Source organism: Suricata suricatta, chromosome 2 (genome assembly GCF_006229205.1).
Source record: "Suricata suricatta isolate VVHF042 chromosome 2, meerkat_22Aug2017_6uvM2_HiC, whole genome shotgun sequence".
Classification (NCBI taxonomy): Eukaryota; Metazoa; Chordata; class Mammalia; order Carnivora; family Herpestidae; genus Suricata; species Suricata suricatta.
In genome coordinates this window covers 177,302,783-177,324,234 of record NC_043701.1, presented here as the reverse complement: position 1 = coordinate 177,324,234, position 21,452 = coordinate 177,302,783, and the positions used below count along the sequence as shown (strand labels likewise).

Genomic DNA, 21,452 nt, shown 5'->3' with positions numbered 1-21,452 from the left:
TGCTTCCCCACCCCACCCCCATCTTGATGTCATGAATTAAGAGTAGTTTTCAACTCTGAAAAGCTCCAGCTATATGTGCAATGGCTTATTGGCAGCAGAGGGGCTGTTTTAAACATGTATAAACTAGCTCCCAAATCTGTCTTCCCTGTAATCCCCGTACTGGTCCTTCGACTACTGTATTTCTTCAAAAGAAACCCAGGATTTCTCCTTTCCCCTCCACCTCAGTCGGCACGCTTCGCCATCTGGTGTCCTGACTGTCCCCATCCCGGCCAGGTTTCTGCCACAGAAGCCTCCCGTCTGCTGTCCCCGGCTTCCTGTCTGCCCTTCACCTCTCCCGCACATCCTCAGAACCGCTCGTCAGCCTCAGTGACTCCCCGCCACCTCGGACACTTGAAAAACCTGAGCTTTCAGAGCCGTCCGAGGCCTCTCGGGACCAGGCTCCTTGCCTACACCCGGGGGGCTCACCTTCCGCTCCAGCTCTGTCTTCCGTTTCGGTCGAACGGCTTTGTAGGCTTTTACTTCGTACTCAGTGCCATCCACCCGTTCGCGGTCAACACTCATCTCTTCGTGGGGCTCCGTAACCATCACCTCGGTCGGTGTAGAACATTCTTGTCCCCAACCCCACGCCCAGCGGCTGTCACCCTTCTTCAGCCACCCCTGGGCCCCTGAGCCCCAACCAACCAGTCACCTATCTTCTGTCAAGATTTGCCTATTCTGGGCTTTTCACATAAATGGAATCACATATGCGGTCCTAAGGTGACAGGTTTTCAAGCACGTGTCTGGAGTTAACTTCCTCTTTCCCTCTCGTTGGCCTGCCTTCTACTTGCTTCAAACTCTCCTCGTGGAAGAAACATAAACGTGGTTACTTTTGATAAACCAAAGTGGCCACACTGTCACTTTGAACTTTCCTGTAATTATTGGAGTTTTTTAACTGCACTTCTTCATTATTTTTAAATAGTATCAACAGAATTTATCTGGACGGAGATTATGGCCACTTTTTCTTCTTTAAACTTCTGAAGAGGAGGGGTGCCTGGTTGGCTCAGTCAGGAGACCATGTGACTTTTGATCTCAGGGTCATGAGTTTAAGCCCCACGTTGGGTACGGAGCCTACTTAAAGAAAAAAACCTGTTACCTTCTGAATGGGGAAATACATGTTATTTGAATATACATGGAATCATTTAAATGTCTTAACACATGTAACATTCCCAGAAGTCTTTTCCGCCAGAGCTTTGTGTTCTGATAGCGCCTCGTTTGCTCCTCAGTCCCGGTTTGTGCTGGCCGCTGTTGTTTGTGTATGTTTGTGGAGTTTCCCCAGGGCCTTATTTCTGGGCTAACAGTGGCCGGCAGGAGGTGGCACCAGCGCTGGGTCAGGGCCTTGCTGTCCTAACTGCCCTGCCGCCCAAGCACTATGTACACACCAGGGTGCGCATTCTTGGGCTCTTGGTGCCCGTGAGCTGCTCTCTGTAGTCCGCCTTCTCCGTACAGTGCTTCCTAACACCGACTGGGTGTGTGCTGCTCTGACTTCTCTTCTCTCCACGGGGGTCGTAAGCCCCTTGGGCTAAATCCTAGAGTCTTGGGTCTCTTGCAGGACTGGGGTTTAGGTTTAGGGTTCTGTCATCCCACAAAATGTTAGGTGCATTGGAGAATACAAGTCAACATGTTGTCTGCGTAATAACTACAACAGGCTTTTAAACCCTCCGTCTACACTGACTTCTGCGGAGAGCGAGCGCCAGGTCTCTTTAGTCCAGATCAGCTCAGGAGCTGTGCAGTTGTAGGTTTCTCTGTGTAAGAATACTTGTTGAGTTTTTATAAGCCGTGTTAACATAAAAGACCACGGAAAGGACAGTGAAGAACAGGTGTGTGTGATGGACTTTTCAGAGCCTTGGAGTGGTAGATTAAAAGATGGTTGCAAATTTCTTTGAGAGGAAGAGTCTGTTTCCTCCCCCTTGAATCTGGGCTGGTCTTGGTGACTTGTCTGACCAACAGCTTTTGGCAGGAGTGATGTTCTGGGACTTTGGAGGGTAGGTTAAAAGAAACCTTGCGGTGTCTAACAAGTCACCGGAGCCGAGTCACTGTGTAATAAGGCCAGCTACCCCGTGGCCAGAAACTACATGAAGAAGGGAGACGGGACCGGAACAGTGAAGCCCAGCCTTCTAGCCGTCCCCAAGGGCGTGCCGTCTGTCCCCTCCAGACTAGTCCAGCTGTCACCTGAATATCCCCAAGCCGCTCTAATGGTGACAGGTAAGGCAAAATGCCCTGCTGGGCTCTGCCTAAATTTCTGATACAGAATTATGAGCTATAGTAAGATGGTGGGGGTTTTAAGTCACAGGTCTGAGAAATAGTTCTGCAGATAGCTGAAATGCTTGGTCTTACTATCCTTCCCCACCGCCCAGATTTGATGCACGTATAAACAAAATTCAGGGGGACAGGATTTTATCGCACTAACAACTATGAAAGTGTGCTAACCTGAAAAAGAAATACAACAATCCAGAAAATAACTTAAACTTTACTTTTTTCTAGCTGACTTCTCAAAAATGGTGGCATAGTCAAGAGCTCTCTTTGGAGTGGCTTTTTGACGCTCTCCTTCTTGGACTTTTCCATGAGGATGGTCACTTCTAGGAGCGTTTCCTGGTAAGGCTGGGCCATCGGATAGGCTGTGACCCACTCGAATTCTTTCACTTCCTCCCTGTGCGCCCGAGGCCTGCGGAGAGGGGGCGCCAGGCCCGAGAGCCCTTGACCTCGGCTCTCCCTTCTCTGCTCCGTGAGCTCTCTCCCCCGCGTCATCCGGTCTCGATGCCCCTTGATCTGTTCCTTGGCCCAGGCTGCCCTGTGTTTTTTGGTCTTCGTTTTGTGTGTTTTCTGGAGAATGTCCGTCTTTTCATCCTTCCCTAGGGGTAAAATTTTGGGGAAGATTGTTACGCTGAGACTCCTTCGAGGGAGGGGCTGATAGTTGTGGTCTCTGAGGCCTCTGGCCCGTTTTGCTCGGTGTATGTGCCTCTCTATCTGGCCCAGCTCCCTCTCAGGCACTAAAGAGTCCCATTTTTTAGCATCTCCTGGTTTTTCACTATGTGGTCTCTCTCTCTGTGTTTTGAGTTCCCGCCTTGGAACCATTCTGTATTTCCATGCTTTCCCCAGCATCATTTCTTGGTATTGTCGATAGTAATCCGCCTCTGCTTTGGCAAACTGGAAATCGAAAGACACGGCTTTGAGTTGATGAAGTGTTTCGTTCTCCTGTTGAACCCTTCGGAGCAACAGTTCCCTTACTTTGGAAGAATGGATGCCACCTAGACTCTTGTCAGAGGGAAGCATTAGAAGTTTTTTAAGTCGGATGTCCTTTGTTACAGGCCATGGCACATGCACAGGGGGCTAGTAGCTCTGCCTGGCACTCGACACCGTGTCCCTGTTGGGGTCTCCTAGCCGTGTTCCCTGGCTTTCTCTCCAAACCTCCCACACATCGCTTCCGTAGGGCCACCTCCCGGTTGAAGATTTTGCCTTAGACGTCCTTGAGAAAACCGAAGCAGGCAGTCAGAAACCCTCTCCAATTCCCTCTACCAGAACTACCACCTTGTGTCCATCCCAGACTCTGCTTTTATAACAGAAACGTTGCCCCTTTGTCTCTCAAAAGCCAGGACTTCCACGTGGCCTTGAGAAGCTTTAAGAACTTCAATTTGCAGTGACCAAACTTCCTTTCCGGCTTCATCCAAATTTCCCCTCTACTGGATCACTCCATCCACATTAAAATATGCTCCATATTCATCATCTTTCAACAGAAAGGGAAGACTCTTACCGCGCACCCCCCTTGGCTCCCCTTCATCCTGTGCCGTGAAGAAAGCTATCACCCCTCCCCATGGCCCCGCCCCTACTCTGCCCTCCACCCTTCTCACTTGGGTTTCCAACCAAGTGAGGAGTCCTCCCAGACTGCACTTGTCTAGGTCATGAGGGGTCTCCACAGTGACAAATTCAGGGATGCCATCTCTGTCCCGGTCATACGTGACTTCACCATTTTAGAGTTGACTGCTCTCTTCTTGAAATACTGTACTTTCCTCTGGCTTCCAGGCTGGGGCCAAGGCTATTCTGGAGTATTCCAGCCCTTATCCCCAGGTGACTGAATAGCCCTTCCTTCTCTTCCTACCTCATGGCCGCGCCCTCCACTGCTTTGCTGGTTCTGTCTTTTAATTGTAATGCAAGAAAATGTAACAGAAATTGTCACATAAGATGAGCATAGTCTCATCTGGGCTTTCTTGGACACGGACAGTCTCAATCACTCAACACGGTGACCTGCCACGGGCCAGGGACTGCTCCATGCAGGCCAGTCACCCACGACGCGGCCCTGCGCTCGCCTCTCAACTCAAGACCTAGATACTGTCTGCTTAACACCCCCACTTGGCTCTAACTCCAGAGCGCTTCCTTCATTTTCCCCTTCCCAGTCCTGCCGCCACTGGCTTCAAGCTGCCCTCACGCTTGGGTATCAGCCTGACGAGAGTTCCTGAATACACACTTCTCTCCCTCTGCCCCCAGCCCCATCACGCCGCTCACGCCACAACCGGATTGATCTCTGTATCACACAGGTCTGTGCACAGAAACCTGGGATAGCGTCCTATCGATTTTAGGAGAAAATCCCATTCATAGCTTGACTGCCTGCTCGCTCGCTCCTGCCACCTTGGCTTTTCTGTTCCTCAAACCATATTCTCTTTGCCAGCTGAGTATTTTCATATATTCTCGTAATCTCTGAAACACACAACACAGCAGCTCTGACCATGGTGCTCATGTACATAACTTTTAGGTCTTCGCTTAAATGTCACTTCCTCAGACCCTGCATGTTTTCATCCAGATAAAATCCCATCTTTCATGACCCTTATCACAATCTGTGGCTAATTCTCTGTTTAATGTCAGTGTCCCTCACTCGTGCCAAGGCCCCTTGAGGGTACAATTGACCTTTGTTGCATCAGCGAGTCCAGCCAGCACTGCAGGTGCCGAATGGATGGAACCTAACAGACAAAGCAACTTTTGCTTGAAACACTGAGGCCCTTTCTACCTTGGAGAGAAACTTTTCATGATGGTATTACCGGCTGCAAAATTCACGTATTTCCTCACCTTAATCTTCTTTTCTAGTGGGGACTGGGAACCCACCGCAATCTGAGGGTCCTGAGTGGTTTTGGCCCAGGCCAATCTGGAAGATTAAAAAGAGAAATTGCACCAGGATTTGGGGAAAGGCTTCAGGAGACACAGCCCAGGTGTGAGCTGAGGCAGGGAGGTGATTTGGGACTTGCTTTTCACATGTAGCAAGAGGCGCTTCTCTGCACCGCAGGCGGGACCATGGCTGACTTGTGTCTTTCCTTCAAGGAAGGAATGCTCTCTGATCCAAGTATGAACAGAGACTCAGAGAGAGTTTGAGGTTGAGACTAACAAACACCTTTAACACTGAGGCCGGGAGGCCGGGTTACAATTTCAAATTCCATAAACTGCTGTTGGTATAATTGTTGGGAGGACAAAGAACTTAGCTTTGATCAGAAAATAAGTTTTTAAAGCTGTAGGTCCCTTTTCCGTTATGTATAAAATTGTAAGTAGTATAATTTATAAGCTGTCATTAATTTCCAACAGCTGCTAACTGTAAACACGGTTCAGGATTCTTGTCACAGGCTTTTAATTTAGGTAGATAATAGTAACAATTTGATGGCAAGAAAGTTTGTCTTTTAATTTAATGCAGAAAAATACAGCCGAGACAGGGAGCCTTAAGTGTCAGTTGAGCGTCTAACTCTTGATGTCGGCTCAGGTCATGATCTCCTGGTTTGTGGGTTCAAGCCCCCACACACTTGGGGTTTGTCTCTCTCTCTCTTCCCCTCTCTCTACCCCTCTCCCGTTCACTCTTTCTCTCTCTCAAAAATAAACATTTTAAAAAATTGAAAAAAAAAAGAAAAATACAGTTAAGAAATTTGCACTGTCACGTTGAGGTATTCTGGAGAACTCATTTCTCTCTCTTTTTTTAATGTTTAGTTTTAATAAAGAGAGAGAGAGAGACAGAGATGGGGCAGAGAGAGAGGAGGACGCAGAATCGGAAGCAGCTCCAGGCTCTGAGCTGTCAGCCCAGAGCCCGATGGGGGCTCGAGCTTAGGAGCTGGGAGATCATGACCTGAGCCGAAGTCAGACGCTTAACCGACTGAGCCACCCAGGCGCCCTGAGAATTCTTATTTCTTAACCTGCTTAGTTAGCGAATAGGTTGTTTTTAGCAACCTGGGTTGTAAATATTCTGTGTCTCTTGACTTCTCTTTGTAGCAAAAGAGAAGGATTTTATGACACTGACCGGTAAAAAACAAAACTGTAATCACTGTGTAAGTAAAGCTAATTTCTTAATCAGACTCCTATTTCTGCCTTCCTTGTCCTTTCCTAAGAGTTTCCTATTTTAGTTCCAAAGCAGCCTTTGCTGAGCTTACTGTCCATCGGTGATGTGCTGGGACCTTACATGGGTGCTTTCGATTTGCCTCCCAAACAGTATGTGTGCGAGGCACTCATCACATCTCCCTGCCAAGACCACTGAGGCTGAGAGGGTTCAGGACCCGCCCAGGTCCCCGGTCGGTTTCAGAGGCAGCAAGCAGGACTCCCGAGCGCAGCATTTTCGTTCCTGCGTCACACGCGTTCCCAGCTAAAGGCTCCAAGTGGGAGGAAAGAATACCTACTGTTCTTCCGCACTCAGATCCCACCATTCCGAGTCTGTCACCGGAGGAGGGCCTGAGGGCGGGGTCTGTGCTGACACTTGGTCCTCCTTTAGGTTCCCGGGGGACCCTCCCTGCCGGGCGCCGGTGGTCATCGCTCCTGGAGCCTCCTTCTGTTTATCTCCCGTGTCCTTTGCTTCCGCCAGAGCCCGATCTATCGCCAGCTTTACCAACAGCATGCTTGCCCTTCACGCCCTTCCGCCCAGCGGCTGCTTTTCCTAGCGCTCATCTCCAGTCTTTCATTCTCTAGTCTGCAAAGTACTGTTTGCCAGCTCTTTCAGACCTTCAGCTCCTTATTGCCGATCCTTCGGGATGCCAGGGGTGGATTTCTAGGGCAACCAGAGACAGTCACAAGCTTTTGTATGTGTCATCACAGCCTAGGTTGAGGCTACTGTGAGGTGGGCGGTGGGGGCACTGGCTGGCCCGCAGGGAATGAACTTCAGTGGGAGCTGGGCCGAATGGCCACAAAGGGGAAGGGGCTGTGGGTTTCAGAGACACGGGCCGCCTTCTCAGCGCCGCTGGAGGAAGCACCTTCCAAGGCCACGGGAGCCTTTTTGTGATTTTTGTTCGGTTGGTCTTTTGCGGGGATAGTGTATGCTGTGTGTCCTCCCTGGAAGTGGAATCTGCGGAGAGCCTCGGGGCGGATCCTGCTCACAGAGGCTGGAGCCTGTGGGGGGCCTGCTCACGGGGTCTCACCACCCCTTAGGGGTGCGCCACATGGCCAAACACTGCTGCTGCTGTGGAGGTTAAGAGTTCTCATACCCCCCCTTTTTTTGAGAGAGAGAGGGTGCATGTATGGGGGGTGGGGCAGAGGGAGAGAGAATCTTCAGCAGACTCCATGCCCAGCATGGGTCCCAGCTCCATCCCATGACCCTGCAGTCATGACTTGAGCCAGAGTCAAGTCAGACACTCAGCCAACATTGAGCCAGGCGTTCAACCAACACTCAACTGACTGAGCCGCCCGGCGCCCGAGGCTCTACTACTCTTTAATCTACTTGTAGTCAGGAGATACACAAATGTTAAAAATTAATGATTCTGCATATTCACTTCAAGATACTTTTCACCATATACTTAAGCTGCAAGGCATCCAGATAAAGTCCTCATTTTTTATACTTTTACCATTGAGATGTCTCTACTTCTTAAAATGTGAAGGTAGAAATTCAGTGATTAATTACAACCTGGCTTCTGACTTGTTAAGAATAAAATCTATCCCTCTCCCAATGTGCCATTGACAGAGATGCGCTTGAAGCCACAGCCCTGAAATGAAATGGTTCTGGGGCATCTGGGGGGCTCGGTTGGTGATGCTTCTGACTTAGCCTCAGGTCATGATCTTATGGTTTGTGGGTTCAAGCCCTGCATCAGGCTCTGTGCTGACAGCTCAGAGCCTGGAGCTTGCTTTGGATTGTGTCTCCCTCCCTCTCTGTTCCAACCCTGCTTACACTTTGTCTCTCTCTCTTTCTCAAAAATAAACAAACATTAAAAACATTTAAAAAAATTTATAAAAGAAACAGTTTGGAAAGTAAATGCAGGTATTTTATGCTTAAAAAATAAAAAAATTTTGGGGCGCCTGGGTGGCTCAGTCAATTTGAGTGTCCAACTTTGGCTTAGGGCATGATCTCATGGTTCATGGGTTCAAGCCCTGAATCAGACTCTATGCTGTCCGCTAGCTCAGAGCCTGGAGTCTGCTTTGGATTCTGTGTTTCTTTCTCTCTCTGCCCTTCCCCTGTTCACATTCTGTCTCTCTGTCTCCCCAAAATAAATAAATGTAAAAAAAAAAATTAAAAAAATAAATTTCAAACAGCAAGTCAAGACTGATTTCTCTTTTCATGCCAAGACCCTGAATAAAATTTCAGTCTGCATTTTAATATTCACAAGATACCATCTTAGCACTGATACAATGTTATGTCACTCAGAAGTCAAACTCGTGTGCTATTAATTCCTCCAAAATTGTACACGCTTGTGCCCTGACAGTCTTGTGTACTCTACACGTTCCTCGTATTCACTGTGAGCCTGGCTCTGTGTGAAGGGCTAAAAGGTAATACCTATTTATTTACTTTTCTGCGAAAACAATATAGCCTCCTTTCTGAGAAAGAAAAGTATGCAATTCCTAATATGAGCCTCTTGATAACTACAGAATCCGCTAACTAAAATAAAACATATGAAGGCAAATATATGGACCTAAAAGTACTCTTCATTTAAGGATTATGTTGTGAATTGTTTCTCTTTCTTGATAAGAGAAATAGGATGAAGACTACAAACCAGGGAAATAAAGAGCCTTTAAAACAGCAAGTCGGGTTAGAACAGACTATCAGCACCACTAGACTTGGCCTTGACACAGACAAAAGGTAGCCTGAGTTGTGTCTTTTAAGTGAGAAATACAAAAATACAAGGACACTTTGCTAACAAGTATTTTATCATATACCTAAATTTTAATCTTTTGTCAAAAATCATGAAATGTGTTTGAATAGTTATGAGAAGTTCTTGCTGGGGAAGGAAGTGATAGTGGTTCCTGACCTGAAATTATTGTTGACCGCTTCTCATGACCCTGAACTTGAAACAAACTTCAGAGTGTCACCACAGACTAACTTCTGGCATTGGAAACGGTACCCCACCTGCTGACTTCATTTTTCAGGGATTTGAAAAGAGACTCAAATAAAAAATAAAAGTGCCCCTTCTAGTACCTACACATAACACTGATACTCTAACCACCGTATCCGGTAATTTTATTATTCTGCCATTTTCTATATGAGAAAACGTGGCTAAGGGAGTTGCGTGATGTGTTTAAGGCCACACAGTTGCCCAGAGGGGGACTGAAACTTGAATATGGATGTCTACAAGCAAATCTCCACCTGCCCCACCTGACCTTGGAAAATGGAAGGAGTGGAAACACAGCCTTCACCTTTGTGGAGCTCACAACCCAATAAGGGAGGCAAGAAACGTACACATGTGCACACGTATGAGTAGCAGTATAAATGGGGTGCATGTGTGCGGAGTAAAAACAGAGCAGGAGGCATTAATATGAGGTGAGACTACGTACAGGACACTGGAGGGGAGTACCTTCTGAGTAGAGTGGCAAAAATGGGGGGACACTCCTGAGACCAACCAATTAAGAGTGTCCACGGATGTTAGAGAAAGCTGCACAGGCAGGCACGTGGGGCACACGTGGGGCACACGTGGGGCAACGCTGGAGCCAGAGTGCGGTGGAGAGGAATCACAACGACTTCCCCAAACAGATAGAGAACTATGAATAGTGGTTAATAAGAAAATGATTAAAAAGATGTGGCACCAGAGAAAAGATCCTGGAACCATTGGATCTTGGAACTGAGTTGGGCTAGTAGAGCTGTAAGAACTTGGTTCTACACCCGCTTTGTTCTACAAAAATAGAATGTGAGTCACAGATGGAATTTAAACTTTTCTAGGAGCCACATTAAAAAAAAAAAAAAGTAAAAAGAACGGCAGCTGGGTGGCTCAGTTGGTTACACACCTGACTTTGGCTCAGGTCATGATCTCACGGTTTGTGAATTCGAGTCCTGCATAGAGCTCTCTGCTGTCAGCACAGAGCCTGCTTCAGATCCTCTGTCCCCACCTCTCTGCCCCTCCCCTCTTGTTCTCTCTCAGAATAAACTTTAGGGGCACCTGGGTGGCTCAGTTGGTTGAGCGTCCGACATCGGCTCAGGTCATGATCTCATGGTTCGTGGGTTTGAGCCCCGCGTTGGGCTGTGCTGACAGCTAGCTCAGAGCCTGGAGGCTGTCTTCTGATTCTATGTCTCCCTCTCTCTTACCCTCCCCTGCTCATGCTGTCTCTCTCTCAAAAATAAATAAAACATTTAAAAAAATTAAAGAAAATAAATTTAAAAAATTTAGAAATATAAAGTAAAAAGCAAGTGAGATTAATTTTAGTGATATGTTTTAACCCATGGTATCTAAAATATTATCATCTCAACATGTCAATTAAAAATTTATTACACTGCTGTTCAGTTTTTCATTAGTAAACAATTTTTAAGAGCACCTACAGGTTTACAGAAATACTGATTAGAAAGTACTCTCTTCAAGTTCCCCCTATAATTTATATTTTGTATTAGTGCAGTACACTTGTTAGAACTGATGAACTAATATTGCCACATTAGTATCGGCTAAAGTCCATAGCTTACCCTGAGTTGCACTCCTTGTGTTGTAAATACGATGGGTTTTAACAAATGTATAATGACAGGTGTCCATTATCACTGCATTGTACAGAATTGGATCACTGCCCTAAAAATCCCATATGTTCCCAGCTATTTGGCCCTCCCTCTCATTGCTTCCTAAATCCCAGCAACCACTGAGCTTTGTACTGTCTCATCGTGTTCCCATTTCCGGAATGCTATTATACGTGGTATCATACAGTGTGGCTTTTTCATGCTGAAAAGCCTTTTTCACGTTGGCTTATTTCACTTAGCAATATACTTTTAATATTCCTCCAAGTCTTTTCATGGCTTAATACTCCATTTCTTCTTTTTTTTCAATTTTTTTTCACATTTATTTATTTTTGAGAGACAGAGTAAGATGGAGTGTGAACAAGGGCGGGGTAGAGAGAAGGAGACACAGAATCTGAAGTAGGCTCCAGGCTCTGAGCAGGCAGTCAGCGCAGAGGGGCTTGAACCCACAAACCGTGAGATCATGCCCTAAGCCAAACTCAGACACTTAATCTACTGAGCCACCAAGGTGTCCCCATAGTCCATTTCTTCTTGCTGAACAATAGTCTATCATCGGTTTATCCATTTACCTAATCAAGGATATCTTGCTGGCTTACGTTTTGACAATCATGAATAAAGCTGCTATACACATTTCTGTGCAGGTGTTCATGTGGGAATAAGCTCTGAACACATTTATATACCAGTGATAACTGGATCATATGCTAAGAGTACATTTAGTTTATAAGAAAACTGCCAAAGCATCTTCCAAAGTAGCTGTACATTCTGTGTCCCCACCAGCAATGATGAGAGTTCCTGGTGCTCCACATTCTTGCTATTATGTAGTGTTGGCAGCGTTCTGAATTTTAGCCATTCTAAGAAGTGTGAATGCTATCTTGTTACTATTTTAATTTTCAATTTGCTGATAACATATGATGCTGAGTCTTATTATAAGCTTAGTTGCCACCTGTTCATCTTTGGGAAGTATCTGTTCAGATCTTTTGCCCATTTTTTATTGGGTTGTTGTCTTGCTGAGAATTTTTTTTGTTGTTTTGCATGTTTTAGATACCAGTCCTTTAACACAGACTATGATTTTCTTCTAGTACATGGCTTTTCATTCTCTTACCAGTGTCCTTTGCTGAGTACAAAGTTTTTAATTTTAATGAAGTGCAACTTTTTTTCCATGGGTCATATTTTAGTGTCTTATTGAAAAAGTCATCCTTAAAACCAAGGTCGTCTCGATTTTCTCCTATGTTATTTTCTCGGGGTTTTTAGTTTACATTTAGGCTTATGATCCATTTTGAGTTAATTTTTGTTGGAAGTACAAGGTCTGTGTCTAGATTATTTATTTTTGCATGTGATGCCCAGATCCAGTACCATTTGTTGAAAAGACTATCCTTTCTCCACTGAGTTGCTTTTATTCCTTTGTCAAAGATCAATTAGCCATATCTGTGTGAGTCTATTTCTGGGCTTTCTCCTCGGTTCTACTGATCTATGCATGTGTTCTTTCACCAATACCACATTGTCTTGATTACCATAGCTTTATAAGTCTTAAAGCCTGGTAGAGTCAGTTCTCTGATTTTGTTTTCTCCTCTAACATTATTTGGGTTATACTGAGTCCTTTGCCTCTGCATTTGAATTTTGGAGTCAGATGGTCAATATCCACGAAATAACTTCCTTGGACTTTTATTGGGATTACATTGAACCTGAAGATCAAGTTGGGAAGAAATGACATCTTAGCAATATTCATAATTCCTGTCAATGAACACGAATCATCTCTCCGTTTACTTAGATCTTCTTTGATAGTATTTCATTTATTTTTCTGATGCTAATATAAGTCATATTGTGTTTTTAATTTTTAGAGAGAGCGAGAGAGCATAGGAGCTGCTGAGAGGGGTAGTGGGAGAGAAAGAATCCCAAGTAGGTGCCACACTCAGCATGGAGCCTAACCTAAGTCTCAATCTCAAGATCCTGGGATTGTGATCTGAGCTCAAATCAAGAGTTGGATGATTGAATGACTGAGTGACCCAGGCACCCCTTTTTAAAACGAATTAATTAGTTAATCAATCATTTAATTTATTTATTTTATGGTGTTGTGTTTTTAATTTCAAATTCCAAGTGTTCCTTTCTGGTATGCAGAAAAGCGATTGGTTCTTGTATATTAATCCTGTATCCTGCCACCTTACTATAATTGGTTATTAGTTCCAGATTTTTATTGTTGTTGATTTGTTGGAATTTCCCATTTGGCCAATCATCTCATCTGTGCACAAAAAGAGTTTTATTCCTTTCTTCCCAGTCTGTACCTTTTATTTCTTTCCTTACTTATTGCGTTAGGACTCCCAGCATGATGCTGAATAGCTGTAGTGAGTGGCGATATTCTTGCCTTGTTCCTGATCTTATTGAGAAAGCCTCTAGTTTCTCACCATTAAATATGAAACTTAGAAATATTAAATACAGTTGTATGTTTTCTTGGTAGATGTTTTTTATCAAGGTGAGGAAGTTTCTCTTTATTCCTAGTGCTGAGAATTTTTATCATAAATAAGTGTTGGGTTTTGTCAGATACCTTTTCTGCATCTATTGATATGATATCATTTTGCTTTTTTAACATGCTAATGACATGGATTACATTGCTTCTGAAAGGTATGAGTTCATAATTCTTTATATAGTTGAATTTGATTTACTAATTTTTTTGACAATTTTCACATGTATGTTTACTAGAGATACTGGTCTGTAGTTTTGTTGTAATGTCTTTGTCTCTTTTGGTATTAAGCTAATGCTGGCCTCATAGAATGAGTTAGAAAATTCCCTTTGCTTTTATTTTCTAGAAAAGACTATGGAGAGGTGGTATAATTTCTTGTTTGGTAGAATTCACCAAACATTTGGTGAATGTTTGGGGTTCTCTGGTTTCAAAGGTTTTTAATTATTAATTCCATTTATTTCAATATAGGCCTACTCAGATTATTTATTTTTGTGTGATTTTTGGTAGATTGCATCTTTCAAAGAATTGATTCATTTCCTCTAGGTTATCATACGTATGGAAACAGAGTTGTTCACAATATTCCTTTGTCCTCTAAGCACTGCTTTTGCAGCATCTCACAAATTTGGTAAGTTGTACAGTTGATTTTTGAAAAATACACACAGGTCTACTTATTTGTGGAATTTTGAGAAATATGTACTGTATTCTCTCTTCCTTATGACTTTCTTAACATCTTTCTCCAGCTTACTTTATTTGTAAGAATATAGTATACAATATATGTAACAAAAAATATGTGTTAATCAGCTGTTTATGTTACTGATAAGGTTTCTGGTCAAGAGTAGGCTATTAGTAGCTATTTTTGGTGGAAGTCAAACTTGATATGTGGAAATCTGCCTATGTGGTTTCAGCACCCCTAACCTCAGCATTGTTCAGGGGTCAATTATATTTTCATTTGGTTCAAAATATTTCTAAATTTCTTTTCAAACTTCTTCTTTTGACCCAAGTGTGGTTTAGAAGTGTGTTGTTTAATCTTTGAGTATTTTGGAATTTACCAACTGCTTTTTCTTCTGTTGTTGATTTCTAGTTTAACTCCATTGTGGTCTGAAAGCATACTTTGTATGATTTCTATTCTCTAAAATTTTTTTTAATGGCACAGTAGGTGGTCTATTTCTGTGAGTGTTCCATGGAGCTTGAGTGTCTATTTTGCTGCTGTTGGATTAAGTATTCTACAGATGTCAGTTAGATCCAGTTGATTGATGGTGTTGTTTAGTTCAATCATGTCCTTATGGATTTTCTGCCTGTTGGATCTGTCAATTACCAATATAGGGTGCTGAAGTCTCTATCATAGTGGATTCATCTATTTCTCCTTGCAATTCTGTTTTTGCTTCACATAGTTTGTCCCTCTGTACTAAGTGTATACATGTTAAAAATTGTCTTCTTGGAGAATTGCCCATTTTATCATTGTCTAATGGTCCTCTTGATCCCTGACTTTCCTTGCTCTGAAGTTTACCGTCTGAAGTTGATGTGGCTCCTCCAGTTCTTGTTTGACTAGTGTAAACAGTATCTTTATTCATCCCGTTACTTTTAATCTATCTTTGCTTTTACATTTAAAGTGTTTTTTTGGGTAGATAACATATAGTTGGGTCTTATTTTTTTATCCAGTCTGAGAGTCTGTCTTTTAAGTGGTATATTTATACCACTGACATTTAAAATGATTATTGATATAACTGGATTAATATCTACCATATTTGTTATTGTTTTTTATTCATTGCTCTTGTTCTTGGTTTCTTTCTTTTTTTTTCTTTCTTTTTTTGTCTTCCAGTCTTTTCCTGCCTTCTCTGGTTTAAATTTTGCATTTCATGATTTTTTTTCTCTCCTCTCTCAGCACAGCACTTTTTCTTTCTTTCCTAAATGGTTGTCCTTGAATTTGCATTATACATTTACAACTAATCCAACTTCTCTTTCAAAGAACACTACACCACCTCATAGGGAGTGCAAGTACCTTATACGAGTATTTCCAATTCCTCCCTCCCATCCATTATAACATTGCTGTCGTTCACTCAACTTACTCATACACTTATACAAGTTGCTATTATTATTTCGAACTGCCTATTATCTGTTAGAGCAATTAAATTAAAAATTGTTTTTAATGTTTATTTACTTTTGAGAGAGAGATTGACAGAGTGCAAGAAGCAGAGGGACAGAGAGAGAGGGAGACACACACAGAATCTGAACCAGGCTCCAGCTCTGAGCTGTTAGCACAGTGGGACATGGGGCTTTAACCCACCAACTGTGAGATGGTGACCTGAGCCAGAGTTGGGTGCTCAACCAAGTGAGCTACCCAGGCGCCCCATAAGCAATTAAATTTTTAAAAATGAAACATTTATCTCCATTTATTCCTTCTCCAAATGCTTTTCCTTTTTTTATGTGGATTACTTTCTGAATTACATTATTTTCCTTCTTTCTGAAGAAATTTAACATCTCTTGCAAATCAGGTTTACTGGTGACAAATACGCTCCATTTTTGTTTGAGAACCTTTAAAGGAATACTTTGTTTTATTGTGCTTCACTTTACTGTGCTTTGCTGATATCGTTTTACCAACTGAAGGTTTGTGGCAATCCTGCATCGTGAAATTTGTTGGCAATACTTTTCCAATAATATCTGCTCACTTCATGTCTCTGTGCCACATTTTGATAATTCTTGTGATGTTTCAAATTTTTATTATATTTGTTATGGACAACTGGCTGAGAGCTGAGATGATGGTTAGCATTTTTTAGTAATAAAAGTATTTAATTTTAATTTTTTGTTTTTTTATTTATTTTTGAGAGACAGAGAGACAGAGAGAGCATGAACAGGGGAGGGTCATAGAGAGAGGGAGACACAGAATTCAAAGCAGCCTCCAGACTCTGAGCTAGCTGTCAGCACAGAGCCTGACGCGGGGCTCAAACCCATGAACCATGAGATTATGACCTGAGCCGAAGTCGGACGCCTAACCAACTGAGCCACCCAGGCGCCCCAATATATAAGTATTTTAAACTAATGCATTTTTTTAGACATAATGCCATTGCACATGAACTTTTCTGTGCCAAAAACATCCATTTGGCTGGCTTCCTCACGATATTTGCTTTCTTGCAGTGGTCTGGAACTGAACCATACTAACTTCAACGTATGCCTGTACTTCTCTTTCACTTTTGCAGAAAAATTTCACTGTACAAAGAACTGCAGGTTGGTGTTACCCCCGCCCCCCCCCAACACTTTAAGTATTTCACTTCCCTCCCTTATTATATGCTTTCTAAGAGAAAGTCTGATCTAATGCTCATTTTTGCTCCCCTATTACTAAGGGTTTTCTCTCCTCTGGCTTTTTCAAGAGTTTTGTCTTTGATTTTTTGCATTAAAATTTTTTTTAATGTTTATTTTGGAGAGTGACAGAGAGACAGAGTGTGAGTGCGGGAGGGGCAGAGAGAGAGGGAGACACAAGATCTGGAAGCAGGCTCCAGGCTCTGAGATGTCAGCATAGAGCACAACGTTTGAACCTGTGAACTGTGAGATCAAGACCTGAGCTAACGTAGGACATTTAACCAATTAAGCCACCCAGGTGCCCCTAATTGTCCGCAATTTGAATACGATTATGCTTACACATAGAATTTTGGCATTTATCCAGCCTGGTGGATAATTTAAAAATTTAAATAAATTTACATAAAGTAAAATGTTCAGTGCCCCTGCTGCACTAGCCACATTTTAGGTGCTCACTGGCCATAAGTGATGAGTAGCTACTGTTGGCCTTAACAAGAAAACTGCCAGTCATTTTACCAGCAAAAATAGATTTGAGGATAGCAGAGAGCTGCAATCCGTGATAAATAAGCCAGCTACAGCAAAACCACAGCCAGTCCAGAAAACAGAGGAGAGGAACACTCTTTTATAGAGGAAAGGAGGAGTTGGAGGAGTTGGAGGAGTCTGCTGGAGTTTTGCAGTATAGCGGCTTTTCATTGGCGCGGCTGTTGCCAGGGGAGGGGGAGAAACTTTCTTCCTCCTGCTGGGTAGTGATATCATATCCACCCTGCAAGAGCTTCCTGTTGGGTCTGCATTTAATGATAAACAGGAGGGCACAGAGCTCCCCCACCCCTGTGCTTTTTTTTTCCCCCCCAAGTTTATTTTTGAGAGAGAGATAGAGACAGAGACAGAGTGCAAGCAGGGGAGGGGCAGAGAGCGGGGGAGACAGAATCTGAGGTAGACTCTGGGTCCAGCTGTCAGCACAGAGCCTGATGTGGGGCTAGAACTCCTGAACGGTGAGATCATGACCTGAGCCGGAGTTGGATGCTTAACTGACTGAGCCACCCAGGCACCCCTCCCCCAACCCTATTCTAAACAGTTTATTAATTTTCACACCACTAAATTGGAGAGCACGTCTGTATAGTGGAGGGAAATGTCCAATCTGAGGCCTCTTGGCAGTGAGTGGCCCACAGAGGACAGCATCTTCTAGGTGGCTGCCACTGCCAGCACCTGACACCCCTGGAGTTCCTAGCCACCTGCTCCTAGAGCGCCCCTCTTCTCTGCCTCAGGTTACCTGTATTTTACTCTTTTCTCCCTGACTTAACTTAGGCCCCATCAACTTACTTTTTTCAGAAGAGGAATGTGCCCATGCAGATTCCTTCACATCATCAGGGCCTTGTACTGAGCCTCCCACTTCCACTTGGCAGACTCCCCCAGTGACGTAAAAACATTAACGGACCCACAAATGCTAGTGTCGTTGGCATTTCATTCCATTAAGTAAGAAAATGAAATTGCTTGCAATTTCATAAATAAAGGAGCATTCCAATAATGTCTCCTTCCCATGTCTCCCCACAAAAAAGGGGGATCTGGGGGGCGCCTGGGTGGCTCAGTTGGTTAAGCATCCAACTCCTGATTTCAGCTCAGGTCATGATCTCACGGTTCATGAGATCAAGCCCCTCCCTGGGCTCTGCTCTGTCATCATGGAGCCTGCTTGGGATTCTCTCTCTCCCTCTCTCTTTGCCCCTCTCTCCCTCACTCATGCTGTTTCCCTCTCTCTCAACATAAACAAACATAAAAAAAACCGGGGCAGGGGGTTAAGTGGGGACTGAAGCTTTGTGTTATTTTTCTCACTTGGGCCTGGAGGACGAAAACTCATTCTCTCTTTCAGCAAAATAAAGACATCTAGGAACCACTGCCCTACAATCTTTGCTGATCCCTTTTTCACAATTTTATTTTTATCATTTTCCTCCCTCTGTTGCAGAAGGTCATTGAAAAGACATCGAAAACCCAGCATTGCTTCAGGTTCTGGGTCTCCCTCTCTCTCTGCCCCTTCCCTGCTTGTGATAGCTAACAAAAATAAACATACATTTAAAAAAGTGAAATCATGAAGCTTGGAGAAACAGAGGGAAACTTTGGAAGTCAGTTTCCACCTTCTTGAACCCAAGGTCCACTGTGCTGGATATGCACCTGTTTAAGGTGAAGATGATTTTTGGTAGCCCAGGGACCTGCTCCGTTGCTAAGCATCAGTTGTGCCTACACACTGGGAAACAACCTAAGGGACAGCTGTGTAGCATGTAGGAGGTTCTTAGGGCCCCTCTGGGTTTCTCCAGTTCTCCAACTCCTTAAACTTGAAGGTCCCTTGCTACCTATCAACACCCATTAAGACAGACCTTATTCATGTTGTACATGATGGTAGATTTTGACTCTATTTCCGGGCCTTTCCCAGCAGGGCTCTCATTTTGAAGGAAAGGAAACGCCCGTGGAAAAAAGAGAGCAGAATGCCATGCTCAGAGAGTAGGAAGCCAGGAGGCTTTTTGCTTCTCTTGTAGTCCTGTACCAATTGACTTCTGTCCCTTTGTCCCAACCTTATCCTGAGCAGGGAAAGTCAGCCGAGCTACAATGCCAATGTCCTAGGCATATGTGTTAACTCATTTAATCCTTCCAGTAACTTCGCAAACTAGGAAACAAAGACCAGGGTAAAAAGCCTGCTCAAGATCACATAACTAGTAAGACATATAAGAGGGTGTATGTGGAGGGCAGGGAGAGACCAAAGGAAGAGGTAGGCCATTCCAGGTTGGTAGGTAGCAGTTTTGATAATCAAAGAGGGTGGGGGGGGGGGCGCCTGGGTAGCTCATCGGTTAAGGGTCTGACTTCCGCTCAGGTCATGATCTCATGGTTTGTGGGTTCGAGCCCCGCATCGGGCTCTGTGCTGATGGCTCAGGCCTGGAACCTGCTTCGGATTCTGTGTCTTCCTCTCTCTGCCCCTCCCCCACTCAGGCTCTTTGTCTTTCAAAAATAAATGTTAAAAAAATTTAATAAGCAAAGGGAACTTACATACGAGGGTTGTCTTGGGCAGCAGCGAGAAGAATGGATCCACACACCCACCTACCAAATCTTAAGAGTCTGTATAGAGAGAGGCCTTAATTGGATTCAGTCAAGTTCACAACCCCACCTGCCCAGGGGTTCTCATCGTTATCAAGGCAATATCCTTGCACAGGCTCTGGAAGTGTGAAAGGCAAGTGGGACCCAAACAGAGGAGGTGAGGCACCTCCCTTCACGTGGGTCCAGCTCCCAGATCAAGAACCCGGAGATCATGACCTGAAGGCAAGTCCAATACTTAACCTACGGAGCCACCCAGGGGCCCGATGATTTCACTTTCCAAAATCCTACAAAAAGATAATCAGTTTTATTGTTGATGAGGAAAAATGTACAGACAGGCTTAAATTATCTGTGCACATAAATCATTTTTTAAAAATTTTTATGTTTTTTATTTATTTTTGAGAGACAGAGAGAGGCAGCACGAACCAGGGAGGGTCAGAGAGAGAAGGAGACACAGAAACCGAAACAGGCTCCAGGCTCTAAGCTAGCTGTCAGCACAGAGCCTGATGCGGGGGTTGAACCCACGAACCGTGAGATCATGACCTGAGCTGGAAGCTGGACGCTAAACCGACAGAGCCACCCAGGCGCCCCACTGTGCACCTAAATCTTAAGGAATGTTACCTTGTTGGAGGTACTCATTTCTATACTTTGCCCCGGACTGTTACTCTCTTAAAACCTCTTCTTAAAGTAGGGGTTGCAAATTGGAAGTCCACGGGCTGAATTCAATCTACATAAATGTCCTGTTTGGCCTGCACAGTTAAGAACAACCTTTAAAATAACATTTAAAAATTGTACGTTAAAAAAATCTCATTTTTCAGTTTCTCTTTAAAAGTTCCAGGGTGTGGTGGCAACGGGCTGATAGCAGCACAAGGCAGCTAGCTACTGGCTCTGACAGCTGTTTGCTTTAAAAACATTGTCTCCAATTCCCCTACGCCAGCTATTCGCAGAACACCTGTGGGTATACCTGCTGTATTTCGGCATTTAAGTGAGTACGTGCTGGTTTGGAAGAAGCTGGAATCGGCTACCCACAGGGTGGTCAGGGCGGCCCGAGATGCAGAAAATGGGTCACCACTTCCGTGCCTCAGTTTCCCCAGCTGTCAGACGGAGCTGAAGATGCGCTGCGGTAGGAATGCTGGGCGAGGAATTAGGCCAAGGCCCGACCCTAACTCGGGACTCGAGGGGCACGACTACCAGCCTCGCTAACATCTCCGGAGGCCCCAGCCCCAACCCGGACCTGGACGCCGAGGAGGCGCCAGGGGCGACGGGCCGCGGGGCCGCGGCGCCGGGACACACCCGCTAGCCCTCATCCTCCACTCCTCCCCGCCGCGGGCGCCGAGAGGCGTGGCCGGCCCCGGCGGACCTTGGAGGCGGCCATGGCCTCGGTGGTGGAGTACAAGGGCCTCAAGGCCGGCTACCACTGCGGCTACTGCGATTCCGAGGAGGGCAAGGTGTCCTGCGGTGAGTGTCCCCACGGACGGGGCTGGCGTGGCCGCCTGGCGTCCGCTCCCCGCACCGCCCGCCGCGCCAGCCCCCGGCCCGGGAGCGCAGAGGCCCGGCCCCCCAATTCCCGCGTCCCTCTCCCACTCGAGTCTTCCCAAACGGTTTCCCTTCGCGCTCCTCTCTTCTCCTCACCCTCGTCGAAGATGGCTCTCCGGGTCGGAGAAGGAACGGAAATAGCGGACGGCCGCCCTCAGTCAAGATGGCGCGCGCGGCGTCAGCGTGCGGGGT

At 44.9% G+C, this 21,452-nt stretch overlaps 2 protein-coding genes across 9 annotated transcripts in view; one reads left to right on the top strand and one right to left on the bottom strand.

Annotated features, from left to right (window-relative positions):
• Positions 1-2,486: 2,486 nt before the first annotated feature.
• LOC115285955 (putative uncharacterized protein ZNRD1-AS1) lies at positions 2,487-21,442 on the bottom strand. 5 transcript variants are annotated; one of them, XM_029932713.1, is made up of 4 exons: positions 21,357-21,392; positions 6,675-7,039; positions 5,095-5,170; positions 2,487-3,291 (listed from the first exon to the last, which is right to left on the bottom strand). In XM_029932713.1, the coding sequence occupies exons 2-4, from the start codon at positions 6,887-6,889 to the stop codon at positions 2,500-2,502; spliced, it is 1,083 nt and encodes a 360-aa protein (XP_029788573.1). In that variant the 5' UTR covers positions 6,890-7,039; positions 21,357-21,392; the 3' UTR covers positions 2,487-2,499. The 5 variants fall into 5 exon arrangements, with proteins under 5 accessions (XP_029788573.1, XP_029788576.1, XP_029788575.1 ...); XM_029932716.1 differs by having other exon boundaries at positions 2,487-3,502; positions 6,671-7,039; positions 21,357-21,390; XM_029932715.1 differs by having other exon boundaries at positions 2,487-3,502; positions 21,357-21,390.
• ATE1 (arginyltransferase 1) overlaps positions 21,056-21,452 on the top strand; it is a 144,572-nt gene continuing 144,175 nt past the window's right edge. For 2 of the 4 annotated variants that reach the window (XM_029932709.1, XM_029932708.1), the window contains exon 1: positions 21,056-21,182. In XM_029932709.1, the coding sequence (XP_029788569.1) occupies positions 21,098-21,182 (85 nt within the window). In that variant the 5' untranslated portion in view covers positions 21,056-21,097. The remainder of the gene's footprint in view (positions 21,183-21,452) is intronic. The other 2 variants (XM_029932711.1, XM_029932712.1) reach the window with 1 other exon arrangement.